This window comes from Poecilia latipinna, unplaced genomic scaffold (genome assembly GCF_001443285.1).
Source record: "Poecilia latipinna isolate Pla-1442-1.1 unplaced genomic scaffold, P_latipinna-1.0 Scaffold2061, whole genome shotgun sequence".
In the NCBI taxonomy this organism is placed as follows: domain Eukaryota; kingdom Metazoa; phylum Chordata; class Actinopteri; order Cyprinodontiformes; family Poeciliidae; genus Poecilia; species Poecilia latipinna.
This window is the reverse complement of record NW_015114677.1, coordinates 52,121-72,398: the sequence shown is the minus strand read 5'-3', so window position 1 is coordinate 72,398 and position 20,278 is coordinate 52,121. Positions and strand designations below refer to the sequence as shown.

Genomic DNA, 20,278 nt, shown 5'->3' with positions numbered 1-20,278 from the left:
TATTAGATCAGAGCAGTAAAAAAAAGAAAAATAAATAATGCAAAAATATGAACTTAAAGAAAAGCATGCTTATTTTGGAAACTTACTTTTGATCTGACAAACAAGCTTCATTAAAACATATTTTAATTCATGGAATAAAGCTGTAAATGTATTTTGAAATTGAATAACTATTAAAAAAATATATTTTGACTTTTTAGAGGACAAAAAACCCACAAATCTTTCCATATTCTGTATACATTCTGTTGTCGAAATTGAACCGATATTCTTACAGGAATGACTGATAAATCTATGGCAAGATTTGAAAGTTTATGTTCATATATGATGTCCATCCAAAATATCTTAATCTGAGCTATTTTTCCAAACAGGTACACAAATGTAAGTCAAGCTGCCAGAGAAACACCCAAATAAAACCTGCAGCTGTTGTTTTTAGATTTGACTTAGAGAGGTCTAAATAACAATATGGGTTTGTGCACTTTACATTTTCTACTATGCAATGCATGTTTTTGTGTAAAATCCCAATATAATGCATAGATAAAGTACCAAACTGTGAAACCGTTTAAGGGGTATGAATACTTTTCCAAGACACTGTAACGGCACACACTCTTTCACCTCGCTGAGGTTTGCTTTGTTCATTTGAGAATTGGCTCCTCCTGCACTTTCATTTCCCAGCAATCAGCCTCAGTCCGCTGGCAGGTATGGAGGGATAGATAATATTAGAGCAACATCACAGGGAGATATCTGCTCAGTCAAGATGTTATTTAGTGCTCCCAAAAGCATTCACGAGGCAACTTCTGTCAGACAACAAGACTCCATCATGTCCACACAGGTCAGGGAGGCAGATAGATGGAGGGCCATGGAAGAATTACTGATTGGGCCGATAAACTCGGTTGTTATCCGAAGAGTCTGCCTTCCTGTTCCTGTCCTCCTGCGTTACGTTTCGGTCTGTCTGCCCAGCTCAATTCCTACACATCAATCTATGTCTGTCTGGCTCAGCTGCTCTCACTGCTCCTTCCTTCTGTTTCCCTCTGTGTCTCTGTCTCTATTACTCTGCCTTCTTTCTTTCACACTCGTGAATAATTGATGTCTACCGGTTCAATGGTAAGAATAGAACAGTTCTGGAGGTGACAAATAGGGTGGCGAATAGGCCTTATCCTGCTTTCTTCAAAGAGTTAGAAAGTTAGCCGGGCCCACTTGGGCATGCGCGCCTGTGTATTTGTGCGACTGTGAGCTTTTCTTTGTGTGTTTGTGCACTTGTGTGCGCACGCACATGCAGCTGAGCGTTTGTGATTTAAGACACAGAGATGAAAGAGACTTGTAATTACAGGGAAGCGTATCTGTCTACTGCAGAAGTATCTGAGGAATGGCACATGGCACAAACTGTGCCAAAAGCCCGAGGTCATTAGATGTGCTGCCTGCATCCGGGTTGTCGGCGTGAGCTGGTGTTTGTGTGTGTGTGTGCGTGAGAAAGAGTGACAAAGAGGGAGAAGACAAGAGAAAATTGGAGGCACAGCTAGAAGAGCTTATAACTTTAGTTCCTCGGAGTCAACCTACAAATTCTGTTTCTCGTTATTGGCTCTGGCTGGCGTCACTGCTCTTTCATTGCTCAGCAATCGCTGGTTGTGGTTTGACCAAGTGAGGGCGAATTTCTGTAAATCCATGCAGGCTTATTGGCCTGAGAGGAATCCCAGAATTTCCTGCGCTCTAAAACACTTGTGTAAACATTCCAAAATATCAAATGATAGGGATTTCACTGTGTGTGCTCTGCGAAGTGGATTATCTCATCCAAAGGCTGGTTATAATACTCTCCCGCTGCCTTCTGCCTCCTTTTTTCTCTCCAAACTCATCTTCGCTTTTTCCATAATTGCTTTTATGTCTGTCTTCGCTAGTTCTTCAATGTCTTCCCTCCTTCTGCCATCATGTGACAGAGTTTTTCTCTTTGCAGTTGACGATGACTTCATTGGTCTGGGTGAGCTGCCCGAAACGTTTCCCTCAGATCCCCCCGAGCCACTCCCAGTATTTTTGATGGAGCCGGAGGAGGCCTACATTGTGAAGAACAAGCCAGTTAACCTGTACTGCAAAGCCACGCCTGCCACGCAGATCTACTTCAAGTGCAACAGTGAGTGGGTTCACCAAAAGGAGCACACCGTGGAGGAGCGGGTGGACGAAAACTCTGGTCAGTAAAAACATCACATTCGTGGAACATATGCTGCACAGGTTGTTTGTTAAAGAAATGATTTTCCTAAAGTACCACAAATTGTGCTTGATGCCAATGCTCTGTTGACTCAACTTTTGATTAGTATAATATCCCCCCATCGGGGGTTATCTCCTTCCCTGGGGATTATCTTGGTTGCTAAGTTGGTCCATAAGCAATGCTAACACAGATACATAGAAAAACACATTTGTGACTAATTTGCAGCAACAAATTAGACTTGCATGTGTGTGTTAGCTTGTGCGGAAAAGCCAGAGCACCTGGAGTGACCTCATTCAGATCTAAGGAGAAGGGACAAGGGTCACATCTGGAGTGGAGCTTTGAACTTTTTTTTAATCAACTCCTTCATCGTTATTGATTTGATAAAGATTATTCAGAATCATTTCAATTTGAACAACAATCACTGACAAAAGGAATATTAAGCATCCAACTACACATTTTCTGGATATTTAACTTTTTAGTATCATTATGTGTATTTGTTGGTGCTGTGTTGCTGTAAATGATGTTGATTTTAAGCATTTTGTGCAACCATACCCAGCATCTCCTGAACTGGACCCGATGGAGATTCAAGTGACCTTGACAAATATATCAAAACAGACTCTCAAACATAAAAAGTATCAAGGATGTTGATGATTGTTTTTGTATTGCCTTTTGATAATCTCTCAACTAACATCTCATACACGCTCAACTCTTCCACATATCAATGACTGAAAAGCAAAACCTGCTTTCTGAAAACTTTCCAGCAAATCTTACTGGAAATTTCTACCATGGGACTTTTCTGCCACAACAGAAGATTTCTATTTTTCCATAGACAAGCTGAAAATAAGCGAGCTCACCTGTTATGATCATCTAAAGTGAAATCCGCCTAGCTGGGAATCCTGCAGATAGGACGATTTTTATTTTAGTCTACATGGAAAGTGACTTGTTGAAGAACTATTCACCAAGCAAAACTTCTAAATTCTTTGCTAGCGCTAGGTAAATGCCAAGAGCTTTTTCTTTGAAGATTTTTTTCTGACCTTATATCAAGATGGCCAAAAGATGTCCGCACCTCCTATTGTCATCTGTGCTGTTGCTATGGAGCCAGTCAAAAACAAAACCACAGCCTTGTTAATGGTTTGTGTGAACCTGCAGGTGTTATCCAAGAGACTAGTCTAAGCTAGTTGTGCCTGGCTAGCGACTTTATTTCTGAGCCTTTGTTTCCAATCACACTGTGTTATGTGCTACCTCGATGTTGGATTGGCAACTACTGGCCAATAAAAAGATGACGATCTTATTCCATACTCCAGTGTATTTTGTTACTTATTAAAGCAATAAGATACATCTGGAGCACTTGCACAAAAATCCTCCACTATGCATTCAAGGCAAAATCTTTTTTCAGGCTTCAATTGAAAACTCAGTTGTAAATACCGTGTAGAAAGTCAGATAAATATGAAGGTCTGTCAAAACATAAAGCCATCACGTAACATAATTTTGCATCTCAACGCCTTTCTAAAACATGGTGATCTGTTTTCACTGTTCAGCAAGTGTGAGAAGCTTCTTGAAGACCAAAAATACCTTATATACTGACAATACTAGGATTTGGTCTTCAAGGTTCCTTTATTATCAGGATCTCTGATTATAGCAAGGTCTTTCAATCTACTCCTAATGCATATGGTGTTGCAAGTTTTATAGTTTGATTTAGAACTTGACTCGACCTAGATTTCACTTGCTGTTAAAAGCTTAAACTCATATTTCTCAGGTTTGTGTGGACTTTTAAGAGAAGAAAATAATCCTTCACTTGGGAAAGATATTACCTGTCATCATAAATTATAATGTAACCACATTTTTGCACATTCACATTTTGTTTAGTTTATTGTTACTACATGAACTACAAATCTATACATTTGTTCTGAAAAAAAAAAGGGATCTGGAAATACACACACAATGTTTAAGCTATCATAAAGTCTATCTTTAAGATTGCACATATATTTTTAGGAGGCATCTAAGGGAAGTGAAGGTAGTGAATCTCCAGCACGGTTGTTTTCTCCAGAACTCTAACCCTGAAGGCACCAGAACCATTACACACTACAAGCCAGCACTGATTGGCTGCTGTATTTGGAATTGAGTTCTTTCTGTCGCCCAAAGGTACCAATCACATTGCATTTACCCTTTTCATCCAACTGTTTTGCTATACACATGCCTTCAAGCTTTCCACAGACACACACCCAACACTGCTCCTTTAGTCCAGTGTGAGCATTTAAGGTCATGAGCGCAATGTGTTCACGCGCTTCAAGGACCTAAAAGTGTGTTTCTATCGAGATGTGGACTAAAAACAGGCTTCACTGTTGCTCTTCGTAGTGACCTACATGGCAAAACATCAAATTAAAGACAACAGCAAGCCGTTAAAAGTTGCAGCAAAAGTTTCCCAGCACTTGTACGTGATTTAAAATGCACAAACAGATTTGTTCAGCAGGCACCAATTTTAAAAGGAACGATTGAAAATCCTGAAATTTTTGCAACCTTGCGTGTGTTCACATGAAAACAGACATTCCGACATGTGTTTTAGTTATAATGACAAAGAACTGGGAGAAGGTAGTAGTGGCTTTTAGCCCTTGTGTCAGGAGGTTTTGTGCCAAAAGCATCAACAAGGAAAACAACCCACACATCATACAGGCACCCTCTCTACATAGCCATATCCACAGGCTATTTACTGCACAGATATTCATTCGTTTATGCTCTTGCAAAGCACAAAAACAAAAAAAAAACAACAACAAGAAAACACACAGTACACCAGTGGAGCTCAGTGCATGTGTGTTGCTGCTCTCAACCCACTCTTTTGCTCTCTGATTTCTCCAAATTGACAGAAAGGGAACACCGATAGAAACCAGCGAGCTTGGTCAATACCACTAATAACAGCCTAAAGAAACTAGATCGCTCCCCTCCTTGGTTTTCTTCTCTGCCTTCTATCTTCTTTCTGTCTCACTGTCATATTGGAGAGAACTGATGAGCTTATGCAAATAGCACAGTCGCAGATACTGAGATTTAAGTGTACAAGAAACTAAAGACAGAAACCGCAGGTGTTCATTTTAGGCTTCAGGCTGTATCTGTAGCGTATTTATCCAGATGTTTTACACTCTCATATTAGCGTTGTGTGCAGAGCTGTGCAAACATTTTCATCACACAGATGTTTCGATTACCATCCACTGTGCTAAATCATCAGGGAAACATCTGACTGGTGTTAGATTTGGTCTCCAGCCTCATGGCAACGACTTCAGATAAACAAAATCACAATCATGAAAAATTTGTTTAGGTTACTTGAAGAGGTACAAAGCATTTTTCCGTCAGGTTACACTTTTTTTTTTTTCACAAATACCCATTTATAATAAAATCAATAAATTGGTTCCACATTTGAATATATTGATTAACTAAATCACATTAACACCTCTGTCAGAAGTATTGTCCCCTCTCACAGATGCTTTGATATGTGACCACCTCCCTTTCCGTCTCTGACGCCGGTAAACTTTGGTCTCCTGTTACACCTCTTTACCTCGGTATTAAAACATTGATACATCAATCCAAATTTGAAGAGACCATTTAGAAATTACAGTGAACAAATGCAACAGCAACCGCATGATGGTTGAAACCATTCTTCTGACAAGCTTAATCATCGGCAGTGGAGGTTTTTGAAATGAGGCAATTGGAAACGGGGGTATGGAATACAACCTTGCTGTCAGATATGCCTTAGATACTTTTACTGTTGCTTTCTAGACATGTGCATTAATGGGGACTAGCCTTTCCCCTCACCCCTTGATGTAGAGAATTGGGGGACCAGGTTATGTGCTTTTGTTAGAGCCGCACTGTATTTTATTATCCCATACTGGAATCTAAGATGGCTTTAATGGATTGAGATTGTTGTTTTGTTTTGGGGGATTTTCAGGAGTTGTGGGTAGTTTTTTTTTAAGCATTTACATCAGGGGTCCCCAAACTTTTTCCTGCGAGGGCCACATAGCTGTTCCTTTCTCTGGTCGGGGGCCGGTCTTAGTATTTGGAGAAAGATACCTTAGTCGACGGGGAAGGGGGGGGGAGGGTGTTCTGTGTTTGAAACTGTCGCGCTTTTAAACAGATTTTTACCCAGAATGCAAATGAAAAAAACCGTGAGTGAAACGGTGACTGGGACTGACTAGTATATATTCCATTGAGGGTAAGTTAGTTTCACATCTGCTCAAGAGCGCCCCTGGTGGCTGAAGAAAAATCCACATATAAACCTGAAAATACAATATATGAAAAAAAAAAAAAAACACTGAATACTCTGGTTTGAGGAGGCGGGCCGGATCCGGCATTGTTCAGGGGGCCGGACAAAATGACGTGGCGGTCCGGATCCGGCCCGCGGGCCGTAGTTTGGGGACCCCTGATTTACATGGACACTTGAGCATGTTTACTGTGTTTACTGATTATAATGTATATAGTGGCTTTAAAAAATTACACAGCCATATTGAAATTCAATGTGTTCGTGACATAAAACAATGCAACCAATATTATTAAGTTCAAAACTTTCCACCTTTATTGTGACAGTTATCCTGTAAAATTCAACCGACATGCAGATCTAGTGAGGAAGTAAAAGTAAGAAGCAAGAAAGCAGCAAAAGCTTGGCTGCATAGGCACACCTCCTTACACTAATACTTCAAGTTTTATCACTTTTTGATTGTGTCTCAGCTTTTAGTCTTGTAAAGTTCACACCTTCCATCAAAGTTTGACTGTTCTTAAATCCTTGAGCTAAAGTCGTATTTTTCATAGAGGTTACAAAGGATCAGAATGTACAAAGGCATAAGTCAGGAGAAGGTTACACAAAATCCATAGTAAGGGCGGCTGCCAACAGGCGAACAGCAAATCTGAAATAGCTGCTGAAGTCGATGCCAAGTACTGGTGTTGTACATGTGATAGCCGTCTCCTATATTCTCCATTTGTAGTATGGAATATCGCTGAAATCTCTGTACATAAAGCTATCTCCCATTACATGTTTCACGTGTAGCTACAACTCGGATGGAGAAGTGTAAAAGGTCATAGCTGCTTTTGCCACTTTTGACTGTCCCAGTTTTGTTTTGTGAATGCTGTAATGTTTTACCTCCCGGTGTCGAGGGCAGGTTATAGTATCTTTTGAACAAAATGAGCATTGATCCGAGCAAATGAGCGGTAAATTAATTTCAAGCAGCTCGTTTAATATACACCAGAGACAGCTTGTCACTTCCTCTGAGAAATGAGGTGTATGATCAAACGGGAGTCCTCTTCATCTGGACCGATAATGAGTGCACATACTCCTCCCTCCTGCTTCTGCTCATCTTTATTGACCGATGCTTCCTCCTCCTTCCTGACCAGTCTGATCAATAATGTTAGCCAAGCGCTATCAGTGAAGAGCGAGGCTAGCTCACATTTATGGTCACATTAATAATGAATTATTTTTAATAAAGTGCCCTGTGTCAGCCAGCTATGAATGGAGGCTGATTGCTGTAGCTGGGTGAAACAGCCCCTCATCATTAGTCCTGCTGGGGTTCACAATTACTACAGCCCTCATGGCTGTAAATTTAATGCTATGCTCTGTAGTGTTCTTAATTGTAATGATGTGCTACATAAAGTCAGGGTGACTTCACAGTTACAGGGCTATGAAAAAGTATTTGGCCTCTTAAAAAGACATTTTTTGTTTGTTTGTGGTTTACATGATTATTAAAGAAATTTTATTAAAAATAAAGATAGTCGGAGTATACAAGTCAACCTGGAATTTGGTAATTAGCCCCCATATAAAAACTGTTTGGCTCAATCTTTGTGGCAAAAAATACCCTCAAATCTCAGTCATATTTAACTCAAAAATTTTAATAGGCTGGGTTAGTTTTAGGTCAGATGCAACATGAAAACGCACCCTCCAGGAACTTTTGTCTCTGTGCAGTTTACAGAATATCTCATAATTGTAATTTTCCCATACAGATAGATCATCTGTTCTTTTTTCTTTAGATCGGGACAGGTTGTGCTGATATTCAAAATCTTTTAGTCCACTTGATTTGTCAGACATACTCCATTTAATTGACTTCTTGATTCTGCTGGTCTGGCTGTAATCAGGTCTGGGTGCAGCTTGTGAAATTAAACTGAAATGTTGTTAATCACAGTTCGGTCTGACAAATCACGTGTAAATGCTTAAAGAAATCTTTATTAGCCAATAAAGCCAATGAAGGCCAGATTTCATCACTCCGTAGCCATGCTGCTCAGCATTTGATAGAGTAATGAGTGCATATATATTCCCACTGAACCTGTCTTCCACACATCAGGAAATGAGAAGAAGATCTCCCACCCCGCAGTGCATAGTGGGGTGACAGGGAGGTGGAGTGGCTGAAGGGAACAAAGCAGAAGCTGGCAGCAGCGCATGAAATGTAAATTGGAGCAGGATGCATGCCACCCTAAACAGACCACCCATATTCTGCTGGATATATACTTCAGTGCCTTAAAGATTATGTGTCAAGCAACAGCACAGCTCAAGCGACTGGATGAGCCTGAAACATCAATTCATGATTAAACAATTGACAATTGAGGACAGTTAATTTTGAACAAAGATGTCAGGTTAGTATGGAAAGCTTTTGTCCCTTAATAAATACAATTGACATCTAAAAGTTAGATATTTATTCAAGTTACATTTGCCATATATTAGAAATTTTTGGTATAGTCTTAAAGACTTAGATGTCAAATATCAAATCTGCAGAAATTTGCAAGAGGGCAAATATTTTTTTCTGCAATATTATAGTTCACAGTTTTGCTTTTATTGTGTTAAAAGCGAAACACATCTTTTAATGTAGACTTGATAACTTGATCATCATGAGGATTTTAGTTAATCTATTGCAACACAGGTAACATTTAAAAACAGACATGTTACTTAAATCCATGAATGTTTAACATAAACCTATAAAAAGAGACGAGTTTCCCCAGTGTAAGTTTCAGACATGGAGTATTCTGAGAGTACAATCATTTTCACTGCTGTTGATTTTTCCCGTTGCTGTTTAGAGACACTCCCACTTGCACAACATCCATCCTTGACATTATCAAGCTAACAAAACATTCTCTCAGGCAATGCACATTAGCATGCAACAGTACTTCCTTCCTTACAGTGGCACACACACGTGTGGAAAAACGCAGAGGCAAATTGTGACACTCCAGACATGGCTGCTCCCTTGCCTGTCGGCGCACTGCTTAAATTTTACATGAGGGCTAAGCTGGTGCGTTGGTTGTCAATGTGCCTGGTGTGTGTATCTGCTGGAACAAGAAGGCTGTGTTAATGCGATGAACCTGAAATAAAATGGCATGTTCATTTTTTAACCATCCGCTCTTGTTGTATTTCCTATTCAGCCAGAACCTGACACTTTTCATATGAAATCTGCTCGTTAAGCCAAACCCCTTCAACTAAAATGTGATCACACATTGGGTTTTAAACAAGGGAAAATTGAAGTAGGCTTTTTACTTCATTTCTTGGAGCATTAAGATGTTTCAACTGATTCAACACGTTTGGAACTTGTGAAGCAATTTTTAAATTACTTTAAAATTAATCCCCCTTTGCTGTGAATTTAGATTCTCAGTATGTACTATATTAGCCCGTCTTGGTTGAGTTGACATTGGATAACTCTGTAATGAATTAGATTGCAAAATAATATTAAATTACAAAATTGATGCAGATGAGGACACAGATATGTCTATAATTTATTACGCCAGTTCAGGGCCAAAATAATGTCCTATTGACAACAGTTATTTTCTGCTGTAATAAATCACTTTCAAGGAGTATAAACTGAAGATAGGCCTGGGTATTTCTACAGTTAACTGAGAACTTCTGATGACTACATCATGCCAGTTTTGGACCCTAAATCTTAGCAAAAAAGGAAGTCAGTACCATCAAAACTACAGTGGTCTTTAAAAGCCTAGAAAATCTTGCCAGCCCAATAAAAAAGATACGTTAAATTTATCTGTTGAGTCTAGCTTTCAAAAAGTCTAAAACCTAACTCTGCTGTCTTCCATCCTCATTCTCTGGTTGCCAAAGGTCACTTTTTGCATTTCTCCGACGTATTTCTGACAGGCACAAAAACACAATAAATCTCTCAGTGGAAAGGATAGTTTAAAAGCAATGTACACCACAGCAGTGTGTTCCACAGCCCAGCAGGGTTTGAATTAGATTTGCTACAACAGAAGCAAACTCTCTTTCATTGTTTTGTCACCTAACTAGGAAACCTTCAACGGAGCAAGTGATCCACAAAATTAAAGGAATAATGAACCCACTGCTTCTTAACATGGTCTTTTTTTTTTATTACCATTATACCATCAGTGACGGTTATAGTACAGACTGACAATGATGGCGTAATATAATGCAACAAAATGTGTCCCAGTGGGAACTGGGACAGATCAGAATGTCACAGTCCAGTTTTACCTCAGAGCTGAGCGTGAGCATAACCGCTTCAGAGAAATTACATCAACTTATTTCCAACATGCTGCTCGACTTCCATATCTAAACTTAATATGTAGCTGTACATCCAAGGGATGAGGAGGAGGAAGGAGAAAATTCAGTCTGGGTGTTATTAAAAAAAAAAAAAAAAATCTGCTGAGGTGTTGTAGCACATTTGAATATGAGCTTCCAGCTTAGATGCATGCAAAATTCAAGCTCTGCCGGAGCTAAAAAGCATCCAACTAGAGCAAAATGGAACATATATAAACTTCTCTTTTCACACTTAAATGTCTGCAGTTTGGTGCACATTCCTTAATACACATCTGAGCCATAAAAATGTGATTTGTGTTGAGCTGAAATGGAATTAAAGTGTTGATATCTTCTGTGACTGTTTTTGTTAGGGAAACATATGATATCAATGGGCTTATATATGCAAACACAGATGTAGGCAGACCGTGGCGGCAGCAGAGTCCGCTGTAGAGTGGCAGCTGTTGATAGAAGCGTCTGTTCCAGGGCCAGTTTGTTTGTTTGTTTGTTTGCCTGTTTGTTAGGTCCTGGCATCCAAATGAGCCCTAATCAGATGAGTTAGCAAACAGGATTGTGTTAGCTGTAACATCGAGAGGCCGCCCCCGCAAGGCCCAGACCAAAACAGCTCAGTACTCAGGCTTGTCTAGTCAGTCCAGACTGACCCTCCAAAATACCACAACGTCTGAGAGGAACTTGTTTGATTTTCTCTCCTTTTTTTTTCTAACAAATCCTTTAAAGTTGAGTCAGTTTGTTTCTGCTCTCTAAACTTGCTCTGTTACCTCTGCAGGTCTGGTTGTGAGAGAGGCCAGCATAGAGATCACCCGGCAGCAGGTGGAGGAGTTGTTTGGGCCGGAAGACTTCTGGTGTCAGTGTGTGGCCTGGAGCTCCGCTGGGACCACCAAGAGCCGCAAAGCCCACGTCCGCATCGCCTGTGAGTTGATCTGTTATTATCCACTCCCTCATCTGTGCATTCCTCTCTAAGCACAATCTTGAGCTTGCCAGACGGTCGATGTCCAACAGGCTGTTAAAAAGGCTTTTGCTGACATCTTACTTTCATGACAGTTTAGAGAATCCGAATGGGTTTCATTGCGCTCTGTGTAAACGACGAGAAGAAAAAGCAAAAAAAAGCGAAGAGCCAAAGCAGTGTTTGTACACAGTAGAAGGCCTATATGGTTCCTATTTATGTCAGCATTCCCCCCTTTTCTTTCCCTCCTCCATGGTCCCCATTTGTTCCCTGACTGTGTGTTTGTCCTCCTTCTGAACAGCACAGCACAACTGTTTTCAAGTAATGAGCGACATTCTGCACTGGCCCCAAAGTTTAGGCTCATTTTAAGCTGCTCCCCAAAGGATGTTCTAGTGAGAATCTGAAAAGTAATGAAACCCCAGAAGACTGCGATGCGGTAACCAGAGTTTTTGTTATGCAGAGTTGTGACATCAAGGCAGCCCTTTTTGCAACACAACAAATATTATGTAACACAACTTGCTCATGCATTGTTGTCAAAATGCCACCTGAAGCCAAGTCATTTTGTAGTACCAGTGAGATGCCTGAGCTTCCCAACCATCTGTCAGTCATTTTACAGTTCCATGACATTTCCTGCAGAGGTTTGCTCCTTCTTCTCCTTTTGGCCAACGAGATTTAAGCTTTTTATTTGATACATGCTTCAGTGGCGTAGAGGGCCTATCACAGTTGGGTCTTTGTTGACTCAGTGGAAGCAACACAGTTCAACATTGAAATCAAACCTCTGCAGCAAAAGCAACAAGAACCAAACCGTTTCACTCAGCAACATCCTTCATTTAGTCCATTTCCAGATTGGATGATTTTTTTTTTTTTTTTCTACCAGTTCATTTTTCTTCTCAGCACAAAGTTACTCTAATGCAGTTGGACATACAAAATTTAGATGATCTTGTTTTACATTGATATATTATTGGCAATCTAGCAGTCGTTTGTTTTATTCTATTTCATAAAATGATGATTGACCTGAACTCATTCTTCACATTACTGAGTCAGTCCAGGACTTCTTTTTTTTTTGGCTTCTGCTTCAGTGATGGTAATGAAAAGTTTAGCTGACAACTCAATTCTACTTTTAAAATGAACTCGTCCACACCAAATTGGAACAGATGGCACAGTGAGGAGTCAGCCGAGTCAGCCGGTTTAAACTTAGTTAGCATTTGTCTCTCTCAGTTTGAGCTTTTTGAATTCTTTCCTTCATCTTTAAATTGTCATATACCAACTAAGTGTTTTTCTCCTGCTGCTTGCCCTCATTTCCCTCACAGTTCCCATCTAAATGTGTTGCGTTCTCTTTAGTTCGAGCACCGGCAACCCTTATTACTGCTTCTATAAGGCTTGCCTTTCGAATAGAGAATCACGCTTCCCAGTCTCCCACCGAGCTCGTTCCCGCTGCTCCACCTCCTATAATCACTCGTGATGAGCGGCCTGCCAGCACTAGCCTATCCCTCAAATCACAATGGGCCCCTCTTCCCCTCCCATTAGCTTCTGCTGAATGGATTAGCTCCTCTAGTGGGCTTTCTCTTTGGGCGGGCTTCTTGTTAGAGCCAGACTCCATCCCGTTAGGCTAATGGAAACTGGGGTTGTTTTGCTCTCCTCTCCCATCATCTAAACATATGCAGCTTAATCAGATAGTGAGTCAGAGCAAGTGCTGCTGTGCAAAGAGGTTGCCATGTTAAGGACAGAGCTTTCAGACTTGCAATGTAAAAAGGTTTTGCAGGAACACGTCGGAGTGTACAGAAAGTTCTTCTGATTAAATTTCTCTCAGTTTTTGCGGCGCACAGATTGCCTGCCGACTGAGAAAATTCTACAGTCAGATTAAGTAAAGTTAATTAAAAGTATGGAGAAGGATCATTTTGTTTGCAGCCTTATACACTGCTCAAAAAAATAAAGGGAACACTCAAATAACACATCCTAGATCTGAATGAATGAAATATTTTCATTGAATACTTTGTTCTGTACAAAGTTGAATGTGCTGATAACAAAATCACACAAAAATCATCAATGGAAATCAAATTTATTAACCAATGGAGGCCTGGATTTGGACCCACACACAAAATTAAAGTGAAATGTTCCCTTTATTTTTTTGAGCAGTATATATATATATATATATATATATATATATATATATATATATTTATTTTTATTCCAGGTAAAACCTGCTGACCAACATTTTTATCCCTGAATTAGATTCAGATGTTGAATGTGTTCTGTGTGACTCCTAATCTGGACTCGTTCTAGCTGCTAATGATTTTCTCAGTGGGGAAAGAAACCATGTCTGAAGTGTGAGGTTGGCGTAATTTAGCGAGACAAGTAGCCAAACACATCCACTTAAGGTAATGGCAGTCATATGTGTCTGTTTCTGTGGAGGTTTGAAATGTTTGTGCGCAGCGCGACTCCCACAGGAATGCCAACTCAGCTGATCGCGCGCCCCATCATTGGGCCGCAGGGCTGATCCAGGTTCTGAGGTGTGAGGAGAGGAGAGAGACTCTAGACCAGAGGAATAGCTAAAATCCACATGCAATAAACATAAAAGTATTTTACAGTGGCTTGCGAAACATTCCCCGCCTCTCGAACCTTAACCCATTTTTCAGACAATGTAACAACATATTTCAATGTATTTTATTGTGATTCCATGTGACTCACCAACACAAAGTAATGTAAACAATTGCAGACAGAAGCCATGTATTTATTAAACACAAATCTATGTGTTTTCTTTATTTTTATTTTTTTAGTGTAGAAAGCAAACAACATCAAGGATCTCAGCAGTTCCAGTAGGGATGAAGCTGCTGGCAAAAGTTAAACTGATGTTGCTTTATAAAATCACATCCCAATTATTGGACACCTCACCGAAAACGGTTCAATATATCATCCAAAAATAAGTGACATTACTCCAAAACTACCATGACATGCCTATCCACTGAAACTGACACACCAGGGTAAGGAAAGCTTTTGTCAGAGAAGCAACTCCAGTCAGAGAGTTTTGTCAAAAGGATAACTTTTAACCCTGGCTGTTCACAAATCTGGTCTTTATGGAAGAAGAAAGCAGTTATTAAAAGAAGTATAGTTTAGAGTTTACCTAAAGGGATGCAGTGGACACGGCAAATAAGTTATGGGAGGCGCCATCGTCAGACGAGATCAGCAGAAAACTAACTGCACATTACCCTGAAAATCTAGACCGACACAGAGCTGAACAGAGCTGCTGTATGATGGCTTTGATAAAAATATATCAACATGTTTAAAAGAAGAAAACTAAGTCAATGTGAGACTTAAACTTAGCAAGATTTAAAACTGCTATTGGTATGTGGTCTCCTAACAATCTGAAGTTTATGAAATGTGACAAAATGAGAAAATATTCCACAGCTGTAAATACTTTTAAAAGGCTCTTTATGTTCATTTTATTTTGTTCTTTTTTGTGGCAACAAAACATCTGTTGGTTTCCTCTGTCTGTTTCCTGTTCTTTGACTTGCACTTCGTCTTTTTCACTATGAAATATGTTGTGTCTAAATTTAGGCCCTCTTGGGACCTTATCACCAGTAAGTGGCTGCCAGCTTTTATGATTTACTCTAAAGCGGCCAGTGGCATGCTGAATCACTGCACACTGAGCAGTCATGAAGACTTCCATATGCTGTAATGCATTTATGTGAAGGAATCAAATTTGATTTATTAGATTTAGCCGTACTGCATATGCAGTAAATCAAAATGTATCATCCAGAATGTGTGACTGTGTTGCCTCACCTGTCACACCGTGTCTGCGCAATCTTCTGTCTTTAAGAGGCAGCTTGAGCAGAAATCAATCCGTGCGTTGTTGTTCTGATTTAGCAGCATAACTTTTAGAACAAAACAGAAACTTTAATAGCCTCCTTTGCATATTGTTTTCTTTCCTTTTTTTTTTTCCTCCTTCTGTTTATTGGAGACAAAAACAAATGATGCGTCCGTCCTTGGATAAAATTCCTTAAATCGTTTTTCAAAGAGAACGCCTGTCTTGTTATTCCTTTTTCTTGTATTTCAATCTAAAAAAAATCTTTTCAATTTATCATCCAACCTTTCAGCTTTTTAAAACTCATAGTAATGTTTGGAATCAGAGCATATTCCCCTGAAGGCATGCTTAAGTTGAACTGGAACAAGGACAAGGACTCATTCAGTGTGTTTTGAACATCAAAATATATGTATTTTTTGGTTCCTCTGGGTCTTGTGTTTTATAAAACGAAAATGCACAAACAAACAAAAAACAGCCAGATCTCTCTATTTTAATATAGTGTACTCCTATTTAATACTATTAGACTAAAACACAAATAAAAAATGTTAACATTTCTCTAAAGTTTTTCTTTAATACTCCTTCTGTACTGATCTCCCAAGACACTTTATCATGGATATCTATTTACATGCTTAGCCCAAGAGTTTCAGAGGTCAGAGGTTTGTGTTCATTTTTTGAAAAAGTCTAGAGCATAACATGCGCTACATGTTCAGTCTGCCTCACTGCTTCTCGTTTAGTCTCAAATTGTAAAATGTTGCACCATTATGAAGTCACCTAAAATACAATAATCTTGAATTTATGTCAACAGAATAATTTTATGCCAAACAGAGTCCAGTCTATGTCTTCTGGACAAAAAGGAAGCAGGGGTCTAGATGTGTAAAACTTCTTTATGACCAAAAATCCTAAAAGTCTCCACATTTCTAAAGTAGTGGCACTGATCACAAAACAAAACAAAAGTGAAGGAGTTAATGTAAGGCTAAATATGTAACACATGTCCACATTTAAATTTTAACTAGGGCTGTAGAATACGAGGTTACATTGTATGTAATCAGACAATTTCTGATTAATAAACAGTTAATTAAAAAGTATTAATGTAACGCAATACTACAAGCATAGAAAGCCCGAATGCATGGTTGCCCAATAATTAGCTGGCACTTATGATAGTTAAATCAGTTTTTTGTGATGTGTATAATGCTTATACTGTTGTAATATGATACATTTGAAATATGCTGCGCAGCCAAAAAATAAGGATGTAAAAATATAAATATTTGGGCATCGTATGGCTCAGTGGCAAAGCAGGTGCTACATATGCTGAGGCTACAGTCCTGGGCTTGACTCCTGCTTCTGGTCTTATTTACTGCATGTCTTCTCTCTCTGCCCTACTTCCTGTCCAGCCGGTATCTACTAATGGATAAAGACCACCAGAGCCACAAAACATAAAAGAAGGCATATAAATAACCCTGAATAACAGTTCAGAAGTAAAATTGTTTGATCAACATTTTCTGCACATTTTCAGGCCTTTTATTACAAAGCTGAAAGTGGATGGAAACTAAATGCAGCATGACCTCGTTTACTTCTGGTCCTTGGAACACTGAGAAATCCAAGAGCTTAAATAAAAACATGGAAGCAGTGGGTGACGAAGAAACTTCCCTGCATTGTAAAGCAACAATTTTACCTGCACTGCAAATAAACCGCCCCCCCAAAAAACAGAAAAAATAACAGTTATACTCAGTGCATAAGGACTAGCTTCATCTTTCTTGAAAGTCAACATAGCATAGGCATCAGTAAAGACTAGGTTTAGGCTGCTTACTGTATCAAGGAATGTCAAGTTTCAAAGCTAGTAATGTTTTTCATTAACAAAGTTTGAAGTAGAGACACACAGTTCAGGCTTTTCCTGACAGATGCAAAGTTCCAGTTTCTTTAAGGTCTCACCTGTCGATTCCAGTTTTGACTGATTTGTATTTTTTTCCCCTAAGGACTATAACACATAACAGATAAAATTGTGCTGCAGGTGATTTAATAGCAATATTAATTTTAAATCCAACTGAAAATGAAGAAACTAAGGACCATTCTCAGTAATGCATCACATCCCAGCCCTTCTACTGATTTACACTGAACTCAATAAATGGATCCACGTTTAGCAAGGCATAGCATCCATTCATAAACACAAAATAGTGACCATTCTTGGATTTGATGCATGTATCCATTGTGTATGCCTACTGAATTAGTCAAACGCAGGTATAGCTTGTACACTGAGGCCAAATAACCATAAACACACATAATCCTGAAGGCTTTTTATAGAACCCAATTAACCTAATATGCATGTTTCTGTAGTAGTGAATATGAAAAAAAAGTTATTTTTCATCACTTGGCATGTCAGTCGTGTGTCAGAATCAAGTTTGCTGTCTTTTTTTTTTTTTTTTTTTACTTTTGTTCATCTCTATAATTGAGGTCTTTTTCATGAGATGCCAAAATGTTGCTTGTGAGAGTGCCAGGTGTTTTTATGACACTGCATAGACAACTGACAATGAACAATCAGCGCAAATTGTCAAGGGCTGAAAATGAGGCCACCAGTTTCATTGAAAAGATGACAAAGTGGGAAAATGAAGATGAAAAAAGAACGAAGACGAAAGCTTGTGTCAGTAAAGAAATGAAGTGTGCATGTGTGGTGTGGAGTATTTTGGAAAGATTTGCAAGATTTTATAATGTAAGTGCTATATTTCCCATATTTATATATGCCTCTGCTGAGCTGTTGATGCCTGCGGTTTACACTTCACTGTAAAATGTAGGATATGATAGAATAAAACCCAATTCTTGGTGTACTTGTGCACAGTCTGTTTCTAAACCAGGAATTTGTAATTCTGGTTCTTGAGTGCCACAGTCCTGCAACATTTGGATGCATTCCTGCTCCAGTGCTCCTGAATCAAATAAATGCTTAATGACCAGGCCTTTCCAAAACTTGCTGACATTGCTCAGGTAATTTGGCCTTTTGACTGGGTTGTGTTGGAGCAGAGATGCATCCAAAAGTTTGGAGGACAGTGGCACTCGAGTAGTGGAGTTGCAAACCCCTGCAACAGTCAGCAAGGTGCAGTTTGTCTACATAATAAATTTGGCGACAAAAATGTTTTCGCTTTACTCAGCATTTATTCCTAACTTTATGTTAAAATATGTCTCTACATCTACTTGTCAGTATCATACTGTGCTGTAGATTCATGCTGAATCAGAATGTGCTTTGTCTGTTCCCCGCAGACCTGAGAAAGACGTTTGATCAGGAACCTCTGGGAAAGGAAGTGTTACTCGAGCAGGAAGTGTTGCTGCAGTGTCGCCCACCTGAAGGCATCCCAGCAGCTGAGGTAAGATTTAAAAGACATTTTTATTGAGCTGGGTACACTTAAGAAAATCGTCTGAATAATGTCAGTGTTTTCTTTTCTTTTTTTTTTTTTTATAAAATAATAATAAAAAAAGAAAGTTCTGATATTGACGTGAGAAATGGAGGCAGTGGAGATTTTCCACACTAAGCTTGGCTGAAAGCTCCCACCTCAAATCCAGTAAACTGGCTTCTCTGTAAAGAGGTTTATGTGATTTTCACTGACTTTTTGGGGTCAGTTTCTGATTAAAAGTCAACATCATGTCTGATGTAATGTTTTCCAAATAACACTTAAAGGACTGCAAAAATGCCCTGTTTCCATTCATATTGCTACATATTCATCTATTTATTCAGTCTGTTCATTTTACAAGGAAATGTAAAATCGCTGTGCATGTTTTATTATATTATTATTATTTTTTTTTTTTTTAACTGATGAAATGCTTTTTTTTTTTTTTTTGGCCCTAAAACAACACTGAACAAATCCGATGCAGCCCAGTGCACAGATAATGACATTTTGCACCACTACATGGACTATTAAAGTGCTTTGGTTTTTCTTCCTGAATGCCAGCCAGTCACAGCAATTTGATGGAAAGACAATTATCTGCAGAGAGCACACACGCACACACAAAAAAAGAAGAAATGTGTCTGGGCAACCTTGGCTTCGCTAATATTTCCTCCTTTCCTTTAAGTGTTACAACTCAGCCTGAGAAGGCTCAGTCGAGATAGCAGGAACATAAAAATACAGAGTGGAAGTGTGGTTTGACGGGTTGAAGTTGGGGGTGCTAAACTCTTGAAGGCTGATTGACCCGGAAAAGCTGAGTTAAGTGAATGGAACTGTGCAGAATTTATCCCTCCTAAAAGTGCTGACAAGCTGAGTGGACAAAAGTTGCGGAACTTGCCGTCTGTGTCCAACCCGGCATTCACTGTGGCTGTGATTCCTGCAAATTCTGAGTACGTGCACAGCCCTGTCTGGGTGAATTTGTGCAACCTTTGAGTGCTCATTTGGAGTTTGGTCATGCTCCGACTATGTCTGCTATGTTGGCCATGTTCCCTTTCTGGTAATATCATCGTTATACTTGTCAGACTTTCTTTTGGAAATTGAGCTGGAGTTACTTTACGGTAAGCAGCAGAAGCAAAACTTTTTTCATCTGTTCAACAATGTTGGTTTAAAAAAATTACACTGTAGCCGGAACAGAATGTTGCAGTTTAACATTCAGTGACTTGTCAATGCATTCGCACCGCCTTACACTTATGTTTGTGAGATTACAAAAACAAGCTCCATAGTATTTTGTTGCATTTCATCAGGATTTTTGTGATAAACCAGCACAAAGTGGTGCATAGCTGTACAGGTAAAGGAAAATAAATGATGAACTGTAAAAAAAAAAAAAAAAAAAAAAAAAAAGTTTTTACCCCCCGGCGGATTCCAGCCAGTACCCGGGGAAAAAAAAAAACACTTTTTTTTAAAGGAA

At 39.2% G+C, this 20,278-nt stretch overlaps 1 protein-coding gene across 4 annotated transcripts in view; it reads left to right on the top strand.

Moving 5' to 3' along the window:
- The first annotated feature begins 1,878 nt into the window (after positions 1-1,878).
- Positions 1,879-20,278, top strand: part of LOC106936010 (netrin receptor UNC5C-like) — a 64,335-nt gene continuing 45,935 nt past the window's right edge. For all 4 annotated transcript variants that reach the window (XM_015016778.1, XM_015016777.1, XM_015016776.1 and 1 more), the window contains exons 1-3: positions 1,879-2,173; positions 11,467-11,610; positions 18,692-18,795. In XM_015016778.1, the coding sequence (XP_014872264.1) occupies positions 1,894-2,173; positions 11,467-11,610; positions 18,692-18,795 (528 nt within the window). In that variant the 5' untranslated portion in view covers positions 1,879-1,893. The remainder of the gene's footprint in view (positions 2,174-11,466; positions 11,611-18,691; positions 18,796-20,278) is intronic.